The 26,971-nt window shown below is 45.3% G+C and overlaps 1 protein-coding gene across 2 annotated transcripts in view; it reads right to left on the bottom strand.

The window, feature by feature from the left end:
* SIN3A (SIN3 transcription regulator family member A) overlaps positions 1–26,971 on the bottom strand; it is a 173,174-nt gene that overhangs the window by 112,170 nt on the left and 34,033 nt on the right. For both annotated transcript variants that reach the window (XM_029574814.1, XM_029574813.1), the window contains exons 3-5: positions 22,331–22,510; positions 21,691–21,797; positions 14,791–15,073 (exon numbers count right to left, since the gene is read on the bottom strand). In XM_029574814.1, the coding sequence (XP_029430674.1) occupies positions 14,791–15,073; positions 21,691–21,797; positions 22,331–22,510 (570 nt within the window). The remainder of the gene's footprint in view (positions 1–14,790; positions 15,074–21,690; positions 21,798–22,330; positions 22,511–26,971) is intronic.

Genomic DNA, 26,971 nt, shown 5'->3' with positions numbered 1-26,971 from the left:
CCAATATGACAATGCCTGTAGTTCAGAGATGCCTTCTGGAACATAAACCACCTGGAATCCCGGGTAGTCAGATGTTCCAGAGTCCAGAGCGTTAAAGTGGTCTTGTGTGTGCCCTCACCCACAGCATTACTTCCAGGGTTGCCGCCAACAAACAGAGGACTTTAAGATGGCTCCACACAGTCAGGCATATCATTTTCATCAACAGACGCACTTGGGACATCAACTTCCTTATCCGCGTGGTCCCTAGGAAGACCTTGCCCTGCTTGGTGTCGAACCGGTCTCCCAGATATTTCAAGGACTGGGAGGATTTGAGACTGCTTTTGACCAGGTTTTTGACCCAAGTTCATAAAGCAAGGAGGTCACCCAGAAACTCTCTTTCGCGGACTTTGCCCAGATCAATCAGCCGTCCAAGTATGGGTCCATCAGGATTCCCTCTTTTCTCAAACCTGCTGCTACGACCACCATAATCTTGGAAAATGTTCTGGGGGTGGTGGCCAGGCCAAAGAGCAGTGCCCAGAACTCAGTACAACAATGCATAGGAAACAAAGTTCTTGCCGGATTGGAACATGTAGGTAGGCCTTGGATAGGTCCAGGGAGGTTAAGAATTCTGATTGTACAGCATTATCACAGAACTTACCGTTTCCATGCAGAAATGGATCACTCAGATGTTTGTTGATGCTCTTGAGGTCCAGGATGGGGCAAAAGGAACCTTCCTTCTTGGATACGATGAAATAGATGGAATAATGCCCCGTATTTTCCTGGGGCACAGGTACTAGGATTAAAGGCTCCTAACGACAAGGGCTAAACAGGGTAGTCTCCACTGACTGCTCCTTGTGTCAGGAGTGGCAAGGAGATATCATGAATATGTCCCGAGGAATGCTACGAAATTCTAGCACATATCCTTCTCATATGACCTCCAGTACCCATTTGTCCGAAGTGATCTCGGCCCACTGTTGGTAGAAGAGGGACAGTTGATGCCCTCGTTCCAAAGATGGGTCGGCAAAACTTCATTGGGGGGTTTGGGACGAACCTGATCCCGAACCTGACCCTCTCTTGGGCTGCAGACTCCGAAAGGACTGAGACCTCCCAAATGACAGAGACCTCTGCAATGTTGAGTTTCTGTAGAGGCGAAAGAATTGGAAGCTCCTGGATTGACCCCTCATGGGCAAGGGGCGCAGTAACTGCTTTCTTTAATCTTCTATTAGCCGGGGTACTGAAGATTTGCCCATTTACTGGCCAGCTTTTCCAATTCGCTTCCGAAGATAAGTGATCCTTTAAAGAGCATCTTTGTGAGATTTGCCTCGGAGGTTGCATCTGCTGACCAATTTCGCAGCCATAGCTGTCTTCTGGCCGCCACCTCTGAGGCCACTCCTCTGGCCGAGCTACAGACTAGGTCTGAGCCTGCTTCAGCTAAAAAGGCAGCGGCGGGTTCCATAACTGCTCTGGAATTCGCTCCCAAGTCATCCACCCTCAAAGAGATGAGCAGGCACGAACAAGCTACCAGTGCACAACAAGAAGCAATCTGTAAGGTCATTGCTATTGCGTCAAAGGCCTGTTTAAGGATGGACTCCATCCCCCTGTCGTGCGCATCTTTTAAGGCCACTCCTCCACTGGGATAGCTGGTCGCTTAGATGGCACAGACCAGTGCATCCACTTTAGGGAAACGCAAACATTCTCTTGCTGCCGGATCCAGTGGATATAGAGCTTCTATCGCTTGTCCACTTTTAAAATTTGCTTCTAGGCCATCCCATTCAGGTCAATCAACTCCTGGATGGCCTCCAGTACTGGAAAGTAGCAAAAGGCTTTCCGTAGGGAAATCAGAATGGGATTCTTCTTTGGTTCTGTCAGAGTTCACCCCAGGAACTCCCAGCATTTTCAGGGTCTGGGAAACCAGGGCCAGCAATTCATCTCTATGGAAAAACCATAACATGGTCCAATACGGTTCTAAACCAGGGGGGATTTCCCCATTTTCCAAGAAATATGGATCCTCTTCTTCATCCATGCCGTCTGGGTACCTGCCAGGGATACCCCTGGTGAGTTGAGGCATGCCTCGAGATCTACCAATAGGATTGGGAGAGCTTACCAACTGAGGTTCTGTCCGGACAGGAGCAGACTGTGCATGTACAAAGGATTGAAGGCCTTGAAAGAATTCCACCCAAGACTGCCAGGTCCATGCTTAGTTAGGAGGTACTGGGGTAGGTGCTGCTAAATTTCCCCCTCCCATGGAAGACTCAGTCCTGGGATTACTCAGATCCAGGGCACTTCCAGTTAAGGCTGTGGCTGACCTATCCTCTGAATGGGAGGAGCCGGGCTTTGCAAAGTCCGGGGAGGCCAACTCTCCCTGGGCTCTCTCACAATGCTGACTGCAAGAATCCAGATCAGACTGTGCAGCCCTAATATGACAAGCAACGCAGAAAGAAATGCATTTATGTTTCTCTGCTGCCGGAGCCATTGGCAATGGTAACTGCGTGTTCAGACGGCTCGCACTTAAAATTTCAGGCGCCTTTGTGGGCCACAGCAAGGCGCACACTCAGCCCATGTGCCTGGTTTTACTTGTATTCTGCGCCTAGTAAGTTGTACGAGTATGTACACATGCGGCGTTATGTGCAAAGTATGTGCACAGAGCTGACGCGCATTGCGCGTACTGAAGCTCTACGGTGGGCAATACAGGCACAAAACAACCACGCGCAAGATGGCACCGCCGCGACCTACCACGCGGTGTGCCGACCAAGCTTAAAGCAGGGCCTAGCCCACGGGGGGAGGGGGGGCACTCAACCTGCTCAGAAGCCCACTTCCCCTTACCCCAATGGGATCGGGAACGACATTGGTACGGTGTGCCGAGCAAGAAGTTTGGAGGAAGTCTTATCAAAACCCCTCCAACGTCTCTGAATCAGGAGGAAATCCTTTTTTTTTTTTTTAAACTTACCTGGGCTCAGTGCTTACTGTCTGAGTACAGAGACAGTCTCCGGCTGCAGGGGGAGAGGGTTTTGGCAGTCACTGCTGCCCTCTGCTTCCTGTACCCGCTGCCTTTCAGCTGCTTGAGCAGCAAAGTCCATGCCGGGAACCGGCTACCGGACCAAGGCACACCTCAGGAATTCTCAACTGGGGAAAGGGACCTTTAGCTATCACTGCAGGAGAGTGGGGCTCAATCTTTTCTCCAATTTAAAAGTAGAATTTCTTCTTCCAAAAGATACAGCAATCCCCATAGGGAAAGCATGTCAACTGCTGGAGACTGAGAAATACTGAAGGGCTGAGGTCGCTGCAGGGGTATATCTAGGGTGACGTCAGCTTTGAAACCTGACTCCGTCTCCATCTGCAGGGGAGTATAAACCCAATGGCCCTAGGAAATATGATATTGATAAAACTATTAGGACACTGGACACTTGCTTTAAATTGATTATTCCAATATTTTATTATATACCTTAATTCTAAGATAGTTTTTGAAGAGTTATAATATATGGCCACCTCACAGACTTTAATGAACTCCAACAATTCAGAACTGCAATTATTGTTTCATACTGGATTTTGAAACCCTTTCTGTATTTGCTCTGAACTTTAACAATTTAGAAAAGTTAACTATTGTTTAGTTGATGGACAGAAACCTATATTAAAAGGGATCCACTGCAATATCAACATTAATTTTACTGATCAACTGGAGGATGAACCAAATTAAACTGACAGACTGTTGCTCTGCTAGCAATATTAAAGATACAGCATTAACTCCGCCCATAAAGAGCAGAACAGTCTTCTGCAGGAGCTTGAGGTGGCAGCTCGTTTGCTTGTGAGTTGCCCATCAATACAGCTCTGAAATCTATATAATTACATCAGATTAGGACTGAGGAGCAATGAACTGGCATTTCTTATTGGCACTATAATTATGTGCCATGTATAAAGATTGTAGGTGTCTCTTTTCCAACACTGTTTGCCATATTAATTTCAAGCACTAAACCAGAGCTTCCCAAACCTGTCCTGGGGACCCCACAGCCAATTGGGTTTTCAGGATATCCACAATGAATCTGCATGAGATAAATTTGCATATCATGGAGCCTCACTAGATGCAAATTTAACTCGTGCATATTCATTGGGGATATCCTGAAAACCCGACTGGCTATGGGGGTCTCCAGGACAGGTTTGGGAAGCCCTGCACTAAACAATGCATGAAGTAACTTTGCTTTTGCCTTAGCTCGTTTCTCTCACTTTTTTTGCTTCTGGTACTATGACTACACGTGCTGTACTGCTGTGTCAAGAAGAAAGTGCAAGGCTGATGTCACTACAAAAAACGCTGCCCTTAAAGCAACACCCCCCTTATGCTGGCAGTAAGTGCTCTTTCAAAGCACACAAAGATATTTGACCTGCCAAAGGCTGCTGCTGTAATGAAAACACAATGGATATTGTAAATACTGATATTACATTAGCCTGTACCGCTACCATGAGTTTTATTTGTGCAGTTGTGTTAGAACCAAAGGTTATTAAGTAATTTAGTAAACAGATTGACATCACTGCATTGCTATGGCAGTAGGACTTTTGATATTATTAATGACCTAAAGCCTAAGATTCACAATATAGTGACTGATCAAATGACTGCTGCAATGAAGTGCAGATTACACAAGCTTTGTGGATATTTTAAAAGCTACTTTTTTTTTTCTTATTGAACTGACTTTAAAAATTGAACTGTTCTGAAACAGCAACTAAAACAATTACTCAGAGATATTACCAAGAACTTTATTATATATCAACTTCAACACTAAAGACAATTTTAATTTTTGTATATTCTGTGACAACTCCAGAACTAAACATGAATCAGTGTTGATTTAATGACTGAACGATCTCATATTATAAAAACAAACTGAAGTTATTTCTAAGCATTACAATGGATCAGTACTACGCTGCTAACAGTTAAAGTGGATATCGTATAAGCAATGCAGCTCAATGAGGACCTGTTCACATACTGCTTACCATGTCTTCAGCCACAAAGGATCAACTCCCACAGTAGCATCATGCAAGCCAATGCCAGGAGTACAAGTAAATGGCAACAGAGACCAGGCAGATATACAGACTTGGAATGGAAGCAGATGACCATGACCAGGAGTGAAAGCCAAGTTACAGACTAGGCTGAGGAGCAGACAAATAAGAATACTAGAGGAAGGGGCAATGGGCATGATAATTCCTCCGCCTTTGCCTGTTGCCCTATGTAATACTTCATTTATATCACAGAATGCTTATTGTGCTATTGGCCTACCCACACCCTATAAAATAAATGGGGCCAATTCTTTTAACTTAACCCACATCCTTGAATATGCATTCAGACTGAGCATTTCACTCCTTGAATAAGATCAACTTCTATTGCCAACACCACCCAGTGTATTTCTTGCTACAATCTCCCCCACCAAACCCCCAACTGTATTACCAGCCAACGTGGCAGGGGACAAGATCACAAGGATTTCCTGCTGAACTTAGAAGCAATAAAAACAGTTAACATATGCTTCAACACAAGATTTGAAATTGCTCAGACTGTTTAATAATATCATCGTGCCAACATATACATTCTGTTAATTGCCCTCAACTTCTTGCCTATTTAATGTTGTTTTCCATATTTACAATTTACTGAACAAAACGGGGGTGGTGCAGAACTGATTTAATTATTGGAAGATAAATGAATAAATATGTAGACAGCACAAGTATTGTTATTCTGGAACCTTCCCATTTCTCAACATATAGTTAATCTGTCTATGCATCTTAAATACCCTTCTTATTCTTACCCTGCAACTCCTTAGTTATTTCACTAGTTACAATTCTTAGAGTTCACCTGTCACCTATATTATTTCAGCAATCACTAGTTAAGAAAAACACTCAAATATAACGCTCACAAGTGAAAATAAAAGCAAATAGAAGTGACAATGCTATACTAACAAAAAAAAAGAAAGTTTCTCCTAAGATTACTAACATCTGTTAGTATTTCATTTATAAGTCTAGAAACACAGGAGAACTTCATTCTGTGAAACCTCTTCTATTAGGCTTAGAGATAGACTAGAATTTCTAGTTTAGAAATATTAGAAAAGCTACTCCTAGAACTATTTTTAATTTTTTTTTTAACCTTTTTAATTTTTGTTTATACCTGACTGCAATGTGTGTGCGTTTAATCTCCGCCATGTCTGCCTCTAACTTTATTGATCTTGCAGTAATTACCCCATTGTCTAACACACATACAGACATTTCTCTGTAGGTAGTTGATTTATTATGCCCTCTCCCCAGAAAGTGAATTGATACAAGTCTTTAAGGAAACTAAAGGCCTTAAAATACATACCCCGCTGTCTCCTTTCCTGCAACGGGTTAAGCGCCCCAGTCTACCTATAGCTCTATAGAAACTGCTGCATAAGCCAGAAAGTTACTACACCACTGTATTACAGTTATGTTTACAACACACCGAGGTTGAACTGGTACTTCAGCTTAATTGCAAGCTCATAAACAGAATGTGCATATATAGCGAGAACAAATTATAATAAATGGCCAGTCAGAAATATTTTGACAATTGTGTAACCCAGTTATTGGTTTAAGGATTGGAAATGTACGAAGTGCCTTATCAGTAAAAACATCTGATGGCTTGTTACTGGTGTCTTGCGTGGCACTCTCTCTCTCCATAAGGTATGCCTTATATTATTTGTAGCATTTAATAAAAACAGATTATTTTTTTTCCCCACAACTGTTGGCTCTTCTAGGAATTCGTTTTTCTTGAGTTTGTGGTATTAGGTCCCATATGTTGTGGGCTGGAATCTGAAGGAAGCTCTGTTAGATGTTTTTTTTTTTTTGTTTTGTTTTATAGCTAATAAGAGCTGTGTTCTTTTTGAATATTCCCAAAAGTATCTGTACAAGGTTATTTTTCCATGATATTTCATTATAAATTAATAAAGTAAGAATTGTTAATTTTTTTTTTGGTCAGACACTGTGAGGTCTTCCTGGTGAGCTTCGCCACAGACAACTGTCAAGGTATGGATAATCACAATCTTTTTTTTCATAAGAAAGCTGCCACCAGGGCCAGATTTAAGATTTTGGCACCCACAGGAAGGGCTGGAGGGTGTCGCACAGGAGTTGTTGGCACAGAGTTGATGCCTTTTTGAAGTGGCACTGGTGCACGAATGTAAATCAAGAGGGAAAAGGCTCTCTTTGGGACAAGTATTTCGCGCCTTCAAAATTTGGCACTCTGGACAAGCGTCTCTGTTGCCTACGCCTAAATCCGGCCTGGCCGCCACCACTATCAAAAACTAGAAAAAGTTTGGGAAGCTGTGGAGAGACTGAAAGGGAGTGCTCAAAGAATGCAGCAAATATCTTGATGGTAAAATAGAGGAAAGTCTCCTAGAGAAGAGGGAAACTCACCCTGCCCAGGGCTCCCAATAAGGGCCACAGGAATTCCATACTGAAAGTTTAAATGGAAATACTGCTAGTTATCCCATAAAATAGACGATGGGTCTGTAGGAACAGTTCAAAACGGGACTATAAAGTAAATGCAATACTGACAGTGTTCCTGCATAGTGTAATTGTAACCCACTGCTTGCAAGTGCTGAAGTTACTCAAATGTAGCCAGAACCACCACCTTTCCCATGGTTGAAAAACAAGATATAGCAAAATGTGAAGTGGAAAATTCAAGAATGCCACTGTGAATTCATGTGGAATCACGCCTGATAAACCTGCAAGAGGCAACTCAATCTTCACTGAGTGGAATGGGTGGACACAGAGGAACAAATGACTGCTCTCTTGGTCATAAGGGCCCCTTGAAAAGATCAACCTTAGTGAAAACATCTGCTGAGCTGTTTTCTGCCCTTCAGCAGTCTAACCAACACCACAACTCCAGACAGCAATCTGCGGCTAAATGGCTTTAAATTCAATACTTCTTTCCTGGAAGTCTTTGAAGGCTATGCCAGTTTCTAGTAGAATTATTATTTTGTGAGTACCCATCGAAAACAGGGCATTCACACGTAGAACTTGAGAAAGGCATCCGGTAACAAAAGAGACAAATCAGCCAAATTACTGATATCCCTGATACCACTCTCAGATGCATCACCTTCCCAGGCCACAAATCAGCCAAATTATTGATATCCCCGACACCACTCTCAGATGCATCACTGCAGCGGTCAGCTGCTAAGCTGAAGTCAAAAGCAGCACAGACTCTGCTGATCCCGCACCAAAGGATGGGATGGGGGGGGGGGGGGTGTCTTCAAAGGCTTCCCCAAAAGCCAGAGCTAGCCACCAGAAACAGCACAAAGTGAGCCAGCATCGTTGCTTAAGTGTCAACTCCCAGGTCAACAGGAATCACCCCGAGACTGGTATACGAGGCCCTGAAGCTATCAGTAGCCACTGTAGTGGAAAATGGCTCCAAAAATAAAGACACCCCAAGCCAAGTCTGAAACCAGCCTGAACTGCTCTTTTCTTAATGGAGGAAAGGAGGTGGGGAACCCTATTCCCCAAGCACTACCTCTCCTGTCAGCAGATGTCTGCCTTTACCTTTTTTAATTGTAGACAAGTTAGAAAGGGAGGTGGGAGGAAGGTAGGAAGGAAAAACATCTGAGGGGATATTTCAAAACCAACAAGCTCCATTCGACACCCTAGAGCTGAGTGTGAGTGTCTGACTGGGCTTGCTGAACTGGTAAAAGCTAGTAGCTTGGCCTGCATTTCAAGGACAGAACTGCCCAAATTACTCTTCCAGGCAGGACAAAAGATCAAAGCATAAGAATCTCCTGAAAGATCGCTGAAATATAGGGGGAGGGGGGAATTGGTTCTTCCCTGCTCATTTTCATTCCAGACAATGTGGTTTTTTTCATCCCTACCAGCAGATGGAGGCAGAGAATAAAAGCTTTACTGACCCTGCTACATAATCTAGAGCACACCTGCAATTCCTCAATATTCACCTGTGCCCAAGCCAAGATGCAAACACTTCAAAAACTGACTTCCCCTCTCATCTCCTAAATCAAGCAGGGAAAAAGTAGAGGCCCTTCAACTAGAGCTCTTACATCAATAACTAGAATTGAAATCTCCTAAACTGAACTGATAAAAACAGCTTCTCCACCATTTACATACAGAAGAGAGATCTTTCCAGATAGGTCAGGGCTCTGGTTTAACTTGTGGTATTCCAGGAATAATAATTAGCAGGTAAGAACCAAAATTTCCTTTCCAGTTCATAACCCAGATCAGTCCAGACGCATGGGATGTACCCAAGCTCCCCCTAAACTGGGCGGGAAAGTGAGAGACTAGCGGCTCCGCACACTCTCTCCAAAACGCACCTCCTCTGGCCCTGCACATCCAGCCTATAATGTCTGGTGAAAGTGCATAGTGAAAACCAAGTTGCTGCCTGACAGATCTCCTGAGGGGAAACCAACTGACACTCCCTTCACAAATCTTTCAGCCAACATGCAATTACAGCTTTGGAAGCCTTACAGCCCTTCTTTGCTCTACTAAACAGAACGAAGAAGCGATCTGACCTCCTAAAACCATTGCTGACCTTCATAGCACAACAAGGCTTGCCTGATGTCTAACGAAGAAAGCTCCCTTGTATGCAGTTCTGCCAAGCCCAGATTCCAGAAAGCTGGAAGCTCTGTCTGACCAAGGTGAAAGGCAGAAACCAACTTCAGTTAAAAAAAAAAAAAAAGGGGGGGTACCATATGTAACAACACCCCCTTCCTCACAAAACTTAAGAAATGGATCTAGACATGACAAGGCCTGAAGTTCTGAGTTCCTCTTGGCCAAGTAAATTACTTTCAACAATATCTGTCTCAACAGCTCAAAACAGCAAACCACAGAGTAACTACCCAAAGCACTAAGTTAAGGTTTCAGGAGGGACAGTTTCCGTACAGGATGATACAAATGCTTCACTCCACGAAAGAAACAGAACACATCTGGATACGAAGCTAGGGATATTCCATGCACCTTACCCCAAAAACAGCCCAGAGCCACAACTTGAACCCGAAAGAAATTATGCATCAGACCCTTCTGCAAACTATTATACAAAAAGTCATGTGACACTGGCAATCAAGTGGGCTCGATTGCCTCTTCAAGACACCACGACTTGGGCATAAGCAGAGGTCAATGGTCTTCTAGCCTGCAAAAAAGTAGCAATGAACTCTTCAACATATTCCTTCACCCGTAAATGCTCCCTCTCAAAAGCAAAGTCGTAAGACAAAAGCATTTCTCCTGTTCTAAGACGATTAGTCCCTGATGAAGCAGATGCCCCAGCCTTAAGGGACTGTCCATCGTGAGATTTACCAGATCCGCAAACCACGGGTGGCGTAGCCATTCTAAAGCCATGTGAATCACTTTTCCTCGATGCCTCTTGACCTGCTGTAACACCCTTCCTATCAGGGGTCACGGTGGGAAGGCGTACAACAGTATCCCTGCCAGACACGAAAGGTCCAAAGCATCCAGTCCTCCTTATCCGACCTCATGCATGAGACTGAAGAGAAGCTTTGGTGTTCTGTGTCGATGTCATCAATTCCAACTGTAGGATGCCCCACCTGGCCTGGATAAGAGCCAACACTTCTACAGACAGTTGCCTTTTCCCAGGGGTCTAACATTTCAGCTGAGAAAGTCTACCTGAACATTGTCTACCCTGGTCTCATAGGACACAGCCAGTCACTAGATGTTGCTCCACCCAAGAAAACAGCTTCTGGGCTTCCTAAGATACCATTCAACTCTTGGTTTTCTGCTTGATGATTGATCCATGCCACAGCTATCGCATAGCTAGATAGGTCCCAAACCGTCAGACAAGGTTGAAGGGAAAACGCCATGTGAACCACCCTCATCGCCAAAAGACTGATAGACCACAACGTTTCCTCTGCTGACCACTTATCCTGAGCTGTCTGCCCTTGGCAAACAGCACCCCAACCCTTCAGGCTGGCATCGGTGGTCACTACCACCCAATCTGGGATCTCCAGATACACCCTTTACCTCAAATTGGCCCGAAAAAGCCACCATGAGAGGCTGGATCTGGCTAACCCCTACAGTGGTAGGGGGGGAACTGAAACTCCTCTGATTGTGGGTTCCAGTGGGACAAAAGCACCTTCTGAAGTGGTCTAATGTGAGCAAACACCCAGAGTATTAGATCTCGAATAGATACCATAAAACCTAGGACCTAAAGTAATCTCATACCCTGGAAAATAAAAACTGTAGTATGCGTGCTGCCACTAATCACTGACAGTGTTACTTTGAGAGCTGCATTCACCTTTTTTCAGGTCCAGAATGGGCCGAAAAGTTCCTTCCTTCTTGGGCACCACGAAATAGATGAAGTACCTTCCTCTTCCCCCTTCTTCTGGAGGGATGGGCACTATCACTTCCAGATATCGCAGTCGGTCCAATGTAACAGGAACCGCCTCTTTCTTGATGCAGGAGGTAGAAAGGGAAACCATAAAGGCTTCTCGTACTGGACAAGCAAGTTCTAAAGCATAGCTGTCTCATCACTTCCACGCAGGCTTACATGGTCCCCAAAAGGCCTAAGTCTTGCCCGAGCTTTGTCACAGAGACAAGGAAGAGCCTTTATTGGGACAATATCTTTGTCTCTCCCAAAACTGAAGCAGATACAATAAGCTCCTCGATCCCCCTTTCGCTTACTTTTGGGCAATTTATGTCCTTTTGACTCTTCCTGGTGTTTCACCAACTGTTCAAGGTCCTCTCCAACCAGTTTGCCTTTAAACGGGAGAGATTACCCAGTTGTGATTTGGATCAAACATCTGCCAACTAATTCCACAGCCACAGGAGCCTTCAGGCTGACCCTACCAAGACCAATCAAATCATGCAAAGTATCTACCACTCCAGATGTTCAGCCTTAGTGGAGGCCGAAGGAGTCGAGCCTGTTGCCTGTGAATGTTGGAGCCAACGCAAACATGCCCTCTTCATGAAACTGCAGCAGACTGCCACCCTGTTGCCCAAGGCTGAAACCTCACTCATCCTCTTGAGTTAATTTCCAATGTCCGATCCTGTGTGTCTTAACGCCACCGCCACCCCAGCCACCAGAATGGCGATATTCTTGGTCATCACAGAGATTGAACCATCCTCTTTAGGCAACATCAAGAGTTACAAAGCATTCTTGGACAAGGGGTATAGCTTGACATTTCTCTTCCCATCTTCATCTCAGCCTCGGGAGTCTCCCATTCCCTGATCACCAACTTCTTCACCATTCTATGGAAAGGAAAGGCCTTCATCGGACCCTGCAATACTTCCATGACAAACTTCACCTCTTCATGATCAGATTCTTCCTGAGGAACCTTAAACCTCCAGTTTTCAGTATTTATGGGATCAAAAGCCTCAACTCCTCCTTCCTGGACAATCTAACCACCTTGGGGTCATCTCCCTCTGCCACCGGTATATTTTCTGAATCTGAGAGATCATTATCCCCTTCATCATCCAAAGAACCCCCATCAGACCCTTCAAGGTCATCAGAATATTCAGAAGCTCTTCTCAATTGCCCTTAAGACAAATCAGGCAGAGAAATTCCACCTGACCCCCTTTGGTGTTCAGCTTTCCCACCTTGGCTTGTCTCTGGGCCATCTGTGGTCGGGATCACTTGCCTCTTGCGCTCTCTCGATAATAAGCCTTATGGAGAAGCAGTGCAAAAAAAAAAAAGAAAGGGAGGAAAATCCCCCCCCCCCCCCCCCCGAATCTATTGGCTAACCCATTCAAGATATCCTCAGCCATCTCTGTGCTCTCCTGGATGCAGCATGGGCACCTCAGTCCACCAGGGATAACAGAGGAGGGGAGTCCCTTCCCTCCCAAGACAATCCTACTCTCTCCCACATGCAGGTAAAATGGCCATTATTCCCACATCAGAGGAGCCCAAATCTGCCTGCCCCATACGACCAGGTCGTTCTCCTGCTTTCCTGAGACACCGCTGCTGGAAACTTCCTCCTCCCCCACCCTGGAGAAATATCTACTGCACAGGCCCAACACAGTCAACCATGAGCGCCTGTTCTCACACACCCAGCAAATGTTTCCGTGCTCTGCAGTAGCTGTGTCAGGTCACAGCCTCACACAGGTTCCCTGCTGCATGTGCTGCTAAGGATTGTACCCAAGCCTCCCTACTGCTCCCGGGCTGCTCCCCTGGTTTCTGCAGCACCCGCCAACCCACACCTCCTTCACTGGCTCTCCTAAACCTCGTGGTCTGACTCTTGCCATTCCTCTTCCCCCCCCACCCCCGGCCAAGATGTGGACCTCTTAACTTACCCAGCCAGCAAACCCCAAGAAAAACAAACACTTCCCTGAAGCTGCTCAGGCAAGGGCACAGGAAGGAGGGACATACACCAGGGAGCCAGACCACTGGCTTTCAGTCCCCCCCACTGATTCCAGACAGAGCTAGCTGAGGATCACCAACCTCCTACTCATCTTGCCCTTCCAGAAGTCTGATCCTGCCAGGCACCTAACCCTCTGGAAACTTTTTTTTTAAATTCTCCAGACTTCAGGTTTGCACCTCTGGCATATGCTGGAGACAGAGAAATACTGAGGCACTGCAGGTGGCACACTATGTTATTTATGTAGTAGTGTCAGAAAAGCTTTTACTAGCGATGGAGATAGAGTCCACGCGTCTGGACTGATATGAATAGGTTGAGCAGCTTGGCCCACAGTTCTCAAGCCAAAGCTGACAAGAACTGCCCAAATTACTCCATCAGGCAAGAAAAAGGCCAAAACATGAGTCAAGATCCTGCTTCTCCAAATGAATACATGCTGCCATCTGCTGGAGACAGAGAATACTGGCTTTTGACCATGGTAATTACCAGTAATGAGGTCACAGTATAGGTGTGTCCTCTGTCTCCACGCATCTGGGCTGGTGTAGCAGAATGAAAAAGGAAAATCATCAGCTACTTTTGAATTAATAGTTGTAGTATTAATTTTAGTGAATGTCAATCACACTGTCTACATTAAATGTTTCACTTGCTTGACACAAACCCTGGAAGATCATGGGAGCAAACCATTTGGCTGAAGGATGAGACCATCACACTGTCCACAAGAGGGTTCTTCAAGTCACATCCTAAGAATGAGGGTTTAGTACCTTAGGACGCCAATAAACCACTAACTGAGCAATAATACATTACTGCACAACAGGTATATGCTGCCAAACTTAAAAAAAAAAAAAGTTCAATTGGCAATACTCAGAGCAGCAGTCTTACAGACATACAGCAAGATTCAAGCTTACAGCACAAAGCAGTTATGAACAACATGGAGAACAGAATCATACCAGAACACTATATTCCAAGGAAAACGTCTATCAGACTTCTTGACTATTCCCTATTCTCAATTTAAATAGATAGCAGGAAAAACACAGCCAAGCTATAAGCTTATTATATAGGCATCTATAGAATAACCGTATGTAGGAATGCAAAAAAATAAGGGATACAAATATAGGTCAACCATTAACCTTAAAGAGAGAATTGTTATATAGTTCTCTTTAGATACCCTAAAAAAATTAGGCTATAAAAAATGAAATTTCCTAAAGGAAATTATATATATAAAAAGAATATATAAATATAAAAAAATCTTCAATAAAGTATGCAAAAATAGGTCAACCAATTACTGTATCATTTGTTCCACATATGGTTATTCTACAGACTGACTGGGGAACAGAATTCCTTGCTTTGTGTCTCTTTGTATCACTAACAAACTAGCCTAGGGGTTCTTACTGTCAAACTCCAATGTGCTCTTAGAACTGTTGCTAAGTTGCACTTTGTAGTGTCATGGGGGACTTCAGTTGTAATCTGACACTTTTTCTCCCTCACACCCCCATTGACAGAATGTCCCAGTGCTTCTCCTTTTGCTCACCTTGCTTATTTTGGCAGGGGTCGGCTGTGGGGCTGGCTGGGCAGGAGCTGGGGTTGACTGTGTTGAGGGTTGTGATGGGTGCTGAGGAGCAGGCTGAGGCTGTGGCTGGATGCCGTGGGTGGGTATCTGATGAACCTGCCCAGGGGTTGTCACATTCACCATGTCATTTGTCTGCACCTCAATTTTATAACCAGGGGGCAAGAAAGTGTTGAAACCCATGATCAAATCAGGATGACCTTTGAACAGCTGAGACACACGACTGATCACCCCAGGGGTATCAATGCTGAAAATCAACACAGAACAAAAAATGGTTATTTGGAAAAATTGTAAAAAGTACAGACATTTATATAAAATAGTTACACAGAAATAAAGAACAAACAAATGCTCAATGTGTTGGGTCATTTTCTCCAAAACCAAATAATTCTATCACCACCACTCAACATGTCAAATTCTGGAGTAGCCAACAGTTTAAATACACAGTATTTCACTAAATACAAAGCAGAAATGTACTCTTATTTAATAAATTTCCTTTCCTTGAGTCCTCAAAGACCAGTCCAAATGAATGGGTTATGCTCGTCGACCAGCAGATGGAGACATATCAACAGTTCACTGAAGTCATCCCTTTTAAGCACCTGTGCTGCACCCAGACTGCCAGTATTATCTATAACATACTAAATGTAATATTTAATAACCCCCCCCCCAAATATAACCAAAGGGCTTCCAACAATACACAAACATTGCAACTATAACATACACTGGAAGAAAGAAGGATACACACCTGCAACACCTAACGGCCACCAGCGCCTTCCTTTTTCCCCCAAATATATACAATACATTTGTACACTGAAAATATACAGTTTGGAAGAAAAGATTGGGTGGATTCTTGCCTTGTCTGCCTGGGCTCAAAGAAAGGAAATTATCAGACGAGTAAAGTTTCTCCTTCCTCTTCATCCGCACAAAATCAATCCAGTCACATGGGATGAACCCAGGCTACATCTGATCTGGTCGGGATACTGCCAAGCTTGCTCATAACACCTCCATAGCAAGGACAGCTTCTTTAGCCAACACTCCAAATGATAATGCTTTGAAAGCAAATGTAAGAAAGACGAACCTCTCATTTATCTCTTCGCTAGAGCCAGGCAATGTTACTTGAAGGACAGAGTTATACTGGCTTTGCTATGCCAGTGCCACAGTCTCTTCTGTTCCTCCAATGGATTGCATAATTGACTGTTTCTGGTCCTATACAGAGGAATGGGCCGTTGTCTTTTGGTTCTGTTGGTAGTTTCACCTCCCATGTTCTCTTTAATTTGTTCTAAATACCAGACGTTATAAGATCAGTGTCGGGGAGGGGCAGAGGAAAGCCAGTGAACCCTCCAGGGCCGCTGGGTACTTTGTGCCTCTTGAGGAGCAAGGAGTTCTGGGTGTGGCTGTGATTTGTGTGTGTGAGTGAGCAACTGGCTGGGAGGGGAAGGGGGGTGTAGGGGGAACCTCTTTCTGTTTGCAGGACGCAGTGTATTTGCGGCTGTTTCATTGTATGCCAAGCTGTTTTCTAAAGGCCCAAGCTGGGAGGCCTTGGAAGTCCAAATGTGAATAATGACATTTTTTTTTGAGTGTCCTTCTGGACTCGAGGTATGGCGCAGGTTAAAATTGTCTCACTGAATGTGGACGGGGTGCACTCCCCGATTAAGCGAAAGAAGCTACTCACAATGTTTAAGCACCTGCGGGCCCAGGTAGTATTCCTGCAGGAAACGCACCTTTCAGATAAACTACAAAGAGACTGGGTGAGTCAATGCTACTTTTCCTCCTTTAGTTCGAGGAAGCGTGGAGTCGCCGTTCTAATCCATACAAATTTACCATTTCAGCTAGCGCGCACATACCAGGATCCAGAAGGGAGATATGTGATTGCTGTAGGTACAGTCTATGATTAGAAAATGGTGTTGTGTAATATTTATGCTCCTAATGTATATTCTCCTTTATTTTTTGCTTCCTTGGTGAGTCGTCTGGCTAAGTTCCCTAACTATCACCTGGTAGTCGGGGGTGGGGGGGGAGATTTTAATACAGTGGCTAATAAGCAGCTAGATATTAGACCCCCCAAGCCTATGCAAATTCAAGACAGGAGTAAAGGTGTCAATCTTTTATGTGATAAATTGCAATTAATGGACATCTGGCGGGTATTGCATCCCAGAGACTCTGACTTTACTTTTTTTCTAACCCACACCAGGTCTTATTCCCGATTAGATTACTTGCTGGTATCAGATAGCTGTTTCCAGAGGGTGACGGAGGCCATTTTTGGTACTATTTCTATCTCTGATCACGCCCCTGAGATGGCAACAATTCAATGTGGATCCATTTATATCTGGACAAAGTATTCCAGACTTATTTACAAAATCAATGGCTGGAATACCTAAAACATAATGCGACTCCAGATATGAGCATCGCGACTGTGTGGGAGGCTGGTAAGGTTGTGATGCGAGGTGCAATAATAGCGTATGTGGCTAGAGCAAATAAAAAATGCAATGCTGAAATTCTGAGGTTAACTGCTGTTCTTAAACAAGCTCGACAACAACATATGACCTTCATGACGGGGGAGTCCAAGGCGGTGGCTGACAGGGCTAGGGCTGCTCTTAATGGGTTACTACACCAAAGGGCATCTAAATCGCTCCGTTATTATCAGTATCACTTATATAAACAAGGGAACAGGGCAGGTAGACTGATGACCCACCTTATTCGGCCTAGGGGGCAATGGGCAGCCGTAACAGGGATTAGGGATAGCCAGGGAGTCCACTTGAGTACCTCACCTGACATTGCCCGTAGATTTCGGGACTATTATATGTCTCTTTATGGCTCTTAGCCTATGGCTGCTGATGTTGCTGAGTCCCTCTTTCAGGGGATCTCATGGCCCTCGCTAACTGTAGATCAGATTACTGCATTGAACAGCCCTATCATTGAGGGGGAAATCTGTGCTGATATTTCCAAGCTTAAATTGGGCAAGGCAGCGGGCCAGGATGGGCTAGGCTCCGAATTTTACAAGATATTGAAATTTTCAATCTTGTCCATTGCAGAAATATTATGCGGACCTTTTGTTCACTGACCGCCTGGCTGAGGACTAACCGGTCTGTCATTGTCGTTCTCCCAAAGCCAGGAAAAGATCCCTTGAAAGTGGGTTCTTATAGACCCATTTCCTTATTAAACGTAGACATTAAAATCCTTGCCCCTCCTTATTCATAGAGATCAGACGGGGTTTGTTAAGGGGCGACAGGGGGTCTGCAATGTTCGGCGCTTGCTGGCAGTATTAAGCTATCAATCGATAGCTGAGGCCCTGGTTTTCAGTCTGGATGCGGAAAAGGCATTTGATTCCTTATCCTGGGAATACATGTTCTGGGCTCTACAACGTTACGGCTTCTCAGGGGCCTATCTCCAATGGCTGAAGGCTCTTTATTGTAACCCTAGCGCAACTATTTTGCTTAATGGGGGATCCACCGACCCTTTTCCTTTACACTGCGGAATACGGCAGGGGTGTCCCCTTTCTACATTGCTATTTGTGTTGGCATTGGAACCCCTGGCTATTCGGCTAAGAGGAGACCCGGGATTCACTGGGATTAGTGTAGATGGCCACCCTTTGAAGACTACTTTGTTTGCAGATAACATCCTTCTGCTTGTGGGACAATCCTGCACCAGTGTGCCTACTATTATTCACCTTTTTGTCTGGTGGCGGGGCTGAAAATCAATTATGGAAAGTCAGAGGTTTTGGCCCTAAATGCTCACCTGCCTGGATCCTGGGACAGTCCCTTTCCTTTTCAGTGGGCCCCTGGCAAGATCAGATATTTGGGCATCTGGATACCCCGAAAGCTGGCACAGCTTTATGAGTTAAATAGTGCCCCATGTCTCCTTAAGCTTTGGGTGCAGCTGCAGCTCTGGACCCCAATGCCACTTTCCCTATTTGGTAGAAGTGCTCTTATTAAAATGGTAATGGTGCCACGGCTTCTCTATCTGCTGCACATGACACCCTGTTGGTTGAGAGCTGGAGGATCTTCGGCAACTGCGCGCTAGTTTACAAAAGTTTTTGTGGAAGGGGAAACGGGCTTGGTTGGCTTATGCGGTCCTGGAGCATCCCCGGGAGAGCAGGGAGGGCTTAATTTACCGGATTTTAGACTCTATAATGAGGCTGGTCAGTTGCGGTATGTGGGTGAATGGATTACAGAAACTGACTCTTATTGTGATTCAGGGATGTTACATAAGATGTCTCAACCTAGCTCCCCCTTTAAGTATTATTCAGATGCGCCCAGGGCTGCGGAGTACCATGGCATACCCTCGAATATTTTTACAACCTTCTACCCGAGCCTGGCGCAGGTTGTGGCAACAGTGGGGTTTGAAGGGCATAGCCTCCCTTTTTTTTACCTTTTCTAGGGAATGCAAGTTTTGTGCCAGGGAAGGATAGCCAGGCTGGATTCCAGGCTTGGGCTGACAATGGAGTGTTATACATATTTCATTTGTTTGAACCCGATTCCCATATCCTCCAAGATTTCGCTACTCTGACAAGCAAGTTTCAACTGCCTACTAAGTACTTTTATGTGTACCTGCAAGCCTGTCGTATTCAATCCCTCGCATGGTCTGTAGAGGAACCGACAGCGGAAACGTTTGCTACTAAGGTTTTTGACACTGCCTGCCTCCATAATGCAATTACTGGATGGAAAAAATCAGGGCAGTCCTTGGGCCACTCAAGCCGATTACAGCATCTTACAACTCGTTGGACTGCCTTGTTGGACTCACAGTTGGCCCCGTCCTACCTGAAGAGCTGCTTTACGGCTCTTTACCAGTTATTGCCAGACGAGGGGCTGCGTGAGGTCCAATTCAAAATTCTTCATAATATTTTCTGTGATGATGTTCGCCGATTTCATACGAAGCTTACCCAGTCTTCTTTATGTAGCCGGTGTGGCACTGTTGAGGGCAACTTATATCATCGTTTGTTAGCGTGCCCGCACATGGCGCTTTTTTGGAAGTCAGTCCTTGACGTAATTAATAAAAGTACTGGTATTGTCCTCCCTCATACGGGTCGCTTTTGATGGCACACCAACAGTCCTCTCAGGTTCCTGGTACGCGTTCCAGAGCAAGATTTGAACGCCTAGCGGTTATGGTGGCATGCCATACCATACTGGATATCTGAACTGACCCCTTGGCGCAGCCTTCAGTTGATGCATGGTTTGGCAGGATGGCCTCTACTTCAGATGGAATTTATGGATTTTCTCCTTGGCAAGAGAAAACCGGATAAGATATGTACTGCCTTGTTGGAATGCATGTTATGCCCTGTTTCCTCTGGCTCTCCAAATTGAGCTTAATAACACTGGGTACAAGGCCATATGGTCATAAATGAGGTTCGGGGGGGGGGGGGGGGGGGGTTGCGTGGTCTGTCTGTGGTATGCATGCGGTATGAATGAGGATGCTTTGGAGCTGGGTATTTGGGGTGGGGGTGGTAGGGTCAGGAGTGGATGGAGGATATAAAAACGGAAAACCAGGGAGTACGTTGACAGAGGATTGGTTGTTGAACCACACATTTTTTGTGCAACACTTGTATTGTATGCAGTTTTTTTTTCTGTTTGCATCTGCTATTGTTATCTCAGATTTGTGTAACATCTTCCTATTAATAAAAATTTTGGGGAAAAAAAAAAAAGACGAATCTCAATTCTGACCACAAAGTCACTTGGGATCTAGTGAAATGTGCTCAGACTTAACTTGGTAAGGACTTTCCTTTATCAAAATAAGCTACTGTAATAACTTGCTTAGTCTTTGTTTTTAAATGCTGCCTCACTCTTCTGCACACCAGTACAAAAACAAATAATGTTGAGATCTCTTGAAATATCTCAGCAAAAGTCTGCAGACTTCTAAATAATGCAGAGTACCCATGTCCTTTAGTATGTCTGCTAAAGTAAGGCAAACAAATCATCTGAGTCGGATGAAAAATTGCACTACCTTCAGAAGGAACCGTACAGATCTTGACCACATCTCACGTAATCTCCAAAAAGAGCTCTCTACAGGACAAGACCTGTAGCTCTGAAACCCGTCTGGCCAAACAATCGCCACCAAAACCACCACCTTCAAGGTAAGCAACCTTTAAGAAATCTTAAGAGGCTTCAAAGGGAAAATCAGCTACGAATGATAAAACCAAGTTTAAATCCCAAGAGAAAACAGGATCCCTAACAAGTGATCTAATGTGTTTAACACCTCTCAAAAAATGAGAAACATGTGAATAAGTAGGCAAGGAAGAGCCCTGCATGTGCCCTCTAACAGGCTGCTGCTTATTTCAAGAAATTAAGAGCTATCCCTTCACCAGACCATGCAGAAGAAAATCCAGAATACGAGGTCCTGAAGCACTTCTGTGAACTACTTTATCAGAACACAAACACTCAAAGGCCTTCCGAATTCAAACATATGCCAAAGATTGAGAAATTACTACTTACCTGATTATTTCTTTTTTTTTTTTTTTTTAGGACAGTCAGAGGAATCCAGAACAAATGGGTTTATGCTCATCTGAGGGACCACGGAAATCACCTCAGTAATTCTTAACTGGGGGACGGACTATTTGGTATCACTGCAGGAGAGCGGGGCAAATTAGCTTTCCTTAATTCTCCTTTTCAATTTGAAGCAAGCCCCGGAAATGCATGTCAACCTTCCACTGGAGAATACTGGCAGGCTGATGTCACCGATTTCAGTTTGCTCTGTCTCCATCTGGTGGTAGAAGTGCATAACCCACTTGTTCTGGATTCATCTGGCTGGACGCTTAAGAAAGTCCCTGTACCCGCTCTCCCCAAACATGAGTTTTTCCTTCAAGCTTATAAAATATCCCAGTCTTACTCTAAAGGAAGGAGGGAAGGTAGACAGCCTGCTGGTGTTCTTTGCTCTTACCTTTGAGATTTGAACTCCTTCATAATATCCAAGAAATCATTATAGACTTGAGGCTGACTGCCAAACTGAAGCTTCACCTGGTCAAGATAGGACAAGGCATCTTCCACCTGACAAGCAGGATAGTAAAAATCCATGAAGTAATACATAATACAAGTCAGACAACCCAGTTTTACACAGAATGACAGCAGGAACACCAACAGCCAATGCCGTATGATCTATACATGGTGTCACAGTTCTCAAACTGTGAGGCCATACTGCACAAACTAATCTAAAACCAAAACCTGGAGTGCCCTACTGGCTATAGCATGCCTTTGTGTATTGAGGCCAAAAGTTAAATGCCCCAAGCATCCAAGAAATGTAACATCCAGGTAAAATGACACTGAATGGCTTACATACTATAATAACAGAGATACATTTTTACAAATCTGCTGATTTTTTAAAGTCAAAATGAAGAAATGTCACTGCAATGTTTTCACCTGATGATTACAAAACAGGAAAATTAACACAATAACATGGCCTCATTATTTAATCACATTGCAGAATTCACCTATTAGCAAGCATCAAGACCACAACAAAATAATAAATTTATACACCCAAGAGGAAAAGCACTAGACGTATAGGCACCTAGGTCCTGCATTACCTTTAGCCTCTGGAACTGCTGCTGTCCTTGAACAGGTGCTGCCGGAGGCGTTGCATGGGTATGACTCTGCACGACTTGGCCGCCATGTGCCTGCACTGGTGTAGTGGTGTGATGGTGTCCACTATGGACAGCAGCAATAGTAGGCCCGTGACTACTTGAACTCTGTGGCACAGCAGACACCTGCAAGTCAAAAAATTGCACTCTGAAGAGAAAAAGCTCCACCAAGACACACCAGCAAACATAGTAAACACACAGTTCCAGTCAACCATCACCTATTATCTCCACAAGTTCTCCCAAGTCTATGGGAAAAGGACGATACCAGCTCAGTCTAAGAGCTCTTCCAATTCAGAAAGCAAGTGCATGACTCTGTAAATAAGACAATTTTCCTGAGGACAGAGATACAGCAGAGTTGCTTACCTGTAACAGGTATTCACCGAGGACAGCAGGATGTTAGCCCTCACATATGGGTGACATCTTCAGATGGAGCCCTGATGCAGAAGACTTTTGTGGGGTCCATCTTCAGTCTTAATATAGAATTATGATTAAAATAAAAAATAGGAGAACCCCACTCTGAGGGGTGGCGGGCAGGTTTCATGAGGACCAACATCCTGCTGTCCTCAGAGAACACTTATTACAGGTAAGCACCTCTGCATCCTCCAAGGACAAGCAAGATGGTAGTCCTCACACGTGTGAATCCCCAGCTACAGGCTGCTCCCCTACACAAAAAGGGGACCAACTAGGTACCAATGGGCACAACATCACCGGCATTGTTGGTAACAGAGGGAGAGACAGCCTGAACCCAAACCTGGGACCTAGGCGGGAGAGTTGGGTTCTACACCTCAAACAGATTCCGAAAGACAGATGGCAGAACTCAGTCACGTCAGCCATCCCTATCCAGACAATGAGATGTGAATGTGTGGAGAGAACTCTACATCGCAGCCTTGCATATCTCCAAGGGAACTGCTAGCAAGTGGGCCACAGATGCTGCCATGGCTCTGACAGAATGAGCCTTGACATTACCCCCAAGATGCAGATCCGCTTGGGCATAACTGAAGGAGATGGGATCCGCTAGACAACTGGATAGCGTCTGTTTAAAATGGCAACATCTAATCTATTCTTGTCAAAAAGAAATAAAAATTTGGATGGACTGTCTTTGGGCTTCTGTCCACTCCACATAGAAGGCCAAGGCTCGCTTGCAGACCAAACTGTGCAGGGCTCGTTTGCTTTGGTGTGAAATGGAGACTGGGAAAGAACACTGGCAGGACGATTGACTGGTTAAGATGGAAATCCGTCACCACCTCAGGCTTGAACTAAGGGTGCATACGCAAGACTACCCTGTCATGATAAAACGTAGTGTAAGGTGGATAAGTCACTGGCATGGGGCTCGCTTACTCTGTGCTTCAGGTCACAGGTGCACAGCGGCTCAAAAGGAGCTTTCATTAGCTAAGCTAACACCATGTTGAGGTCCAAAGACACCGCGGGAGGCCTTAGGGGAGGCTTCAACTGAAAGAGACCCTGCATGAAACATACAACAACTATAGGCTATACAGAGATGGGTGTACCCTCTACACCTTGGTGGTATATGCCAACTGCACTGAGATGGTCTTTAAGCCAGTCTCCGATAAGTGAAGGAGGTAGTCTAGCAGTTTTTATGAGGGGCAGGAGAACAGATCTAGGGCCTTCAGCTCACACCACAAAAAACTTCTACTTCAGTGAACAGGACTTTCTAGTGGAAGGCTTTCTAGATGCCACTAGGACTCGAGACATATCCACTAAAAGATCAAGTGGCTGCAGGATTAACCTCAACATCCAGGCTGTGAGCGACAGGGCCTGGAGGTTGGGATGTCACAGCCTGCCTTTATCTTGCATGATGAGATCTAAGGAAGTCCACAGATGATTGGTCTCCGGATACACAACTCCCGTAGGAGTGGAAAGCAGACCTGTCTCAGCCAATGAGGGGCTATGAGGATCATAGTCCGCCTGCCCTCATGAAGCTTCAAAAGAGTCTTTGCCACTAAGGGAATCGGAGACTACACATACAGCAAACCCTTGCCCCAATGATGGGCGACATAATCAGAGGCTAGTTTGCGTCTTGACTTGTACAGGAAGCAGAAGAGCACCACCTTCCTGTTGCAGGATGACACAAACAAATCTACATATGGGCTCCCCCAAAGGCGCAATATCAAGATTTTCTACCCCATAGTCCAGTGAACAATCATGGGGTCTAAAGACTCGACTCAGCCTGTCCACTACCACATTCTCCATTCCAACCAAGTACATAGCCCTAAGCACCATCCTGCGGGACAGGGCCCACGACCAGATCTGGATCGCTTCCTGACACAAGAGGTACGATCCCGAGTCTCCCTGCTTGATGACGTACCACATAGCTACTTGGTTGTTGGTGTGAATCAGGACAAATTGTTGGACAGCCAATCTCTAAAAGCCTTATTGCCCGAAGCTCCAGGAAGTTGATTTGACAAAAGCATTCCTGGGCAGACCAGAGACCCTGAGTGCTAAGCCCATCTACATGAGCTCCCCACTCCAGGATGGAAGCAACCGTGTTTAGGACAATTTGGGTAGGGGGACTTCGAAATGAGATCCCTGTTCCAGATTTAAAAGTACCTGCCACCAGCACAATGCATCCATGAGAGGCTCTAAGTGGCCTGGCGCCACTGCAACCTTGGAGTCCATTGGGCTCTATGCATCTGTAAATGTGCCAAGGGAGTGACATGGACAGTCACGGCCATATGGCCCAACAAACTCAACATGTGCCAGGCTGACACTTGCTGGCTCTGTTGGATCTCTGTCACGATGGTCACCAAGGAGATGGCCCTCTGGCAAGGCAGTTTGGCCTTGGCTTGAAACATATCTAGCAGGGCTCCTATGAAGTCCAACTGAAGTGACGGGCTGAGATGGGACTTTACATTTAATTGAATTACCCAGTGACTCCAACACCCAGATGGTCAAGCGCATGGACCTGGTGGCCCTTGCCTGAGACATGCTCTTGACCAGCCAATCATCCAGATATGGCATAACATGCACTCCTAGCCTGCAGAGGTGTGCTGCCATCATGGCCAGGCATTTTGTGAAGACCCGTGGGGCTGACGTGAGCATGAACGGCAACACCCAGTACTGGAAGTGTTATTTTCCCACGACAAATCAGAGATACTTTCCTGTGACTGGGAAAGATTTTGATATGAGTGTATGCATCCTTTAGGTTGATGGAGTATAGCCAGTCCCCTTTTTACAAAAGGGGGATCAAGGTGCATAGGGAAACCATCTTGAACTTTTCTTAAGAAACTTGTTCAAGGCCCTTAGGTCTAGGATGGAAAAGTGTCCTCCTGTTCTCTTTGGAATCAAGAAGAACCTGGAGTAGAACCCCCATCCTCTTTGCCCTGGTGATACAGGCTGAACTGCTCTGGCCGATAAGAGGGAGGAGAGCTCTGCTAGTAGTTCATCCTGATGTGCTTCTGGCTCCCAGAATGGGCACAGAGGGCAATTTGGCAGGACACCCAGTAGGTTCAACTGGTACCCCTGATGGACAATGGACAGAGCCCACTGGTCCCAAGTACGGGCAACTGGCATATTCTCCCTATGACCCAGTCAAAACCCCCATCCCAGGAGTTAACAGAGGAGCCGGTTGGGGCTTGGGGGCTCTCTACTGCCTAGGACGGCTGTGGGAACCTTGATGGTGTTGACAGGAGCAAGGAGGCAGAGGATAGTACTTCCTTTGGTGAAAGAAAGACTTCCTTGATCCCAGTCTCGCCAGTCTCCTGGCAGAGAGTTGTTGGAGGGTTTCATGGTGGTCCCGAAGTTGGGCCACATTGTCCCTCACCCTATCTCCGAAGAGATTCTCTCCAGTACATGGCACATCAGCGAGTCGTTCCTGTACCTCTGATTGGAAATCCGAAGCCACAGCCATGCCAATCTGAGGGCGCTGATTCCCGCTGCAGACTCTTGATGCCATCTCTAAAATATCGTAGGTCTCTCAGACCTCGTGTTTTCCACACTCCAGGCCATTATACACTAGTAACATGAGGGTGTCCTGCTGTTAAAGTAATCGTTCTGTCATCTCCTGCACCTGCTTCCAGATGTCTCAAGAGTATTGGCTCAAGTAGAGCTAGTAGGCAGCGATGCAAGCAATGAATATGGCACCTTGAAACACCTTCCTCCCAAGAACGTCCATTGTTCTATGGACCTTTCCCAGGAGTGCTGAGGTAGGAGTCAGAGAGCGCTTTGCCCTCTTGAGAGTGGATTCAATCAGCACTGACTAGTGGGGCAGCTGACACTTATCAAATCCGGCAGCCTTATGGACGAGGTAGACCCTTTCTACTTTTTTTCTTTTTATTTTATATATATATATTTTTTTAATTAATGGCAGGCACTGTGAGGGAGTGTTCCCATAACCCCAGTAGCAACTTAAGGATCTTATGTACCGGGATTGTCACCGTCTCCATGAACTGGATGATCTCAAGCATTTTGTGCCTAGTGTTCTCCTCCATCAATAACCAAAACAGGATGGCTTCCGCCATTACCCTCACAAAACCTGCAAAGGTTAAGTCCTCAGGTGGAGACGTCCTTCCCTCCTCTGGAGTAGAAGGTTCTGAAGGGAGACCCTCTGAGTCTTCAGAGGACTCCTCC

Source organism: Rhinatrema bivittatum, chromosome 13, assembly GCF_901001135.1.
Source record: "Rhinatrema bivittatum chromosome 13, aRhiBiv1.1, whole genome shotgun sequence".
Lineage (NCBI taxonomy): Eukaryota > Metazoa > Chordata > Amphibia > Gymnophiona > Rhinatrematidae > Rhinatrema > Rhinatrema bivittatum.
Note: the sequence above shows the minus strand (reverse complement) of the source record. Positions and strands in the feature narration are given on the sequence as shown.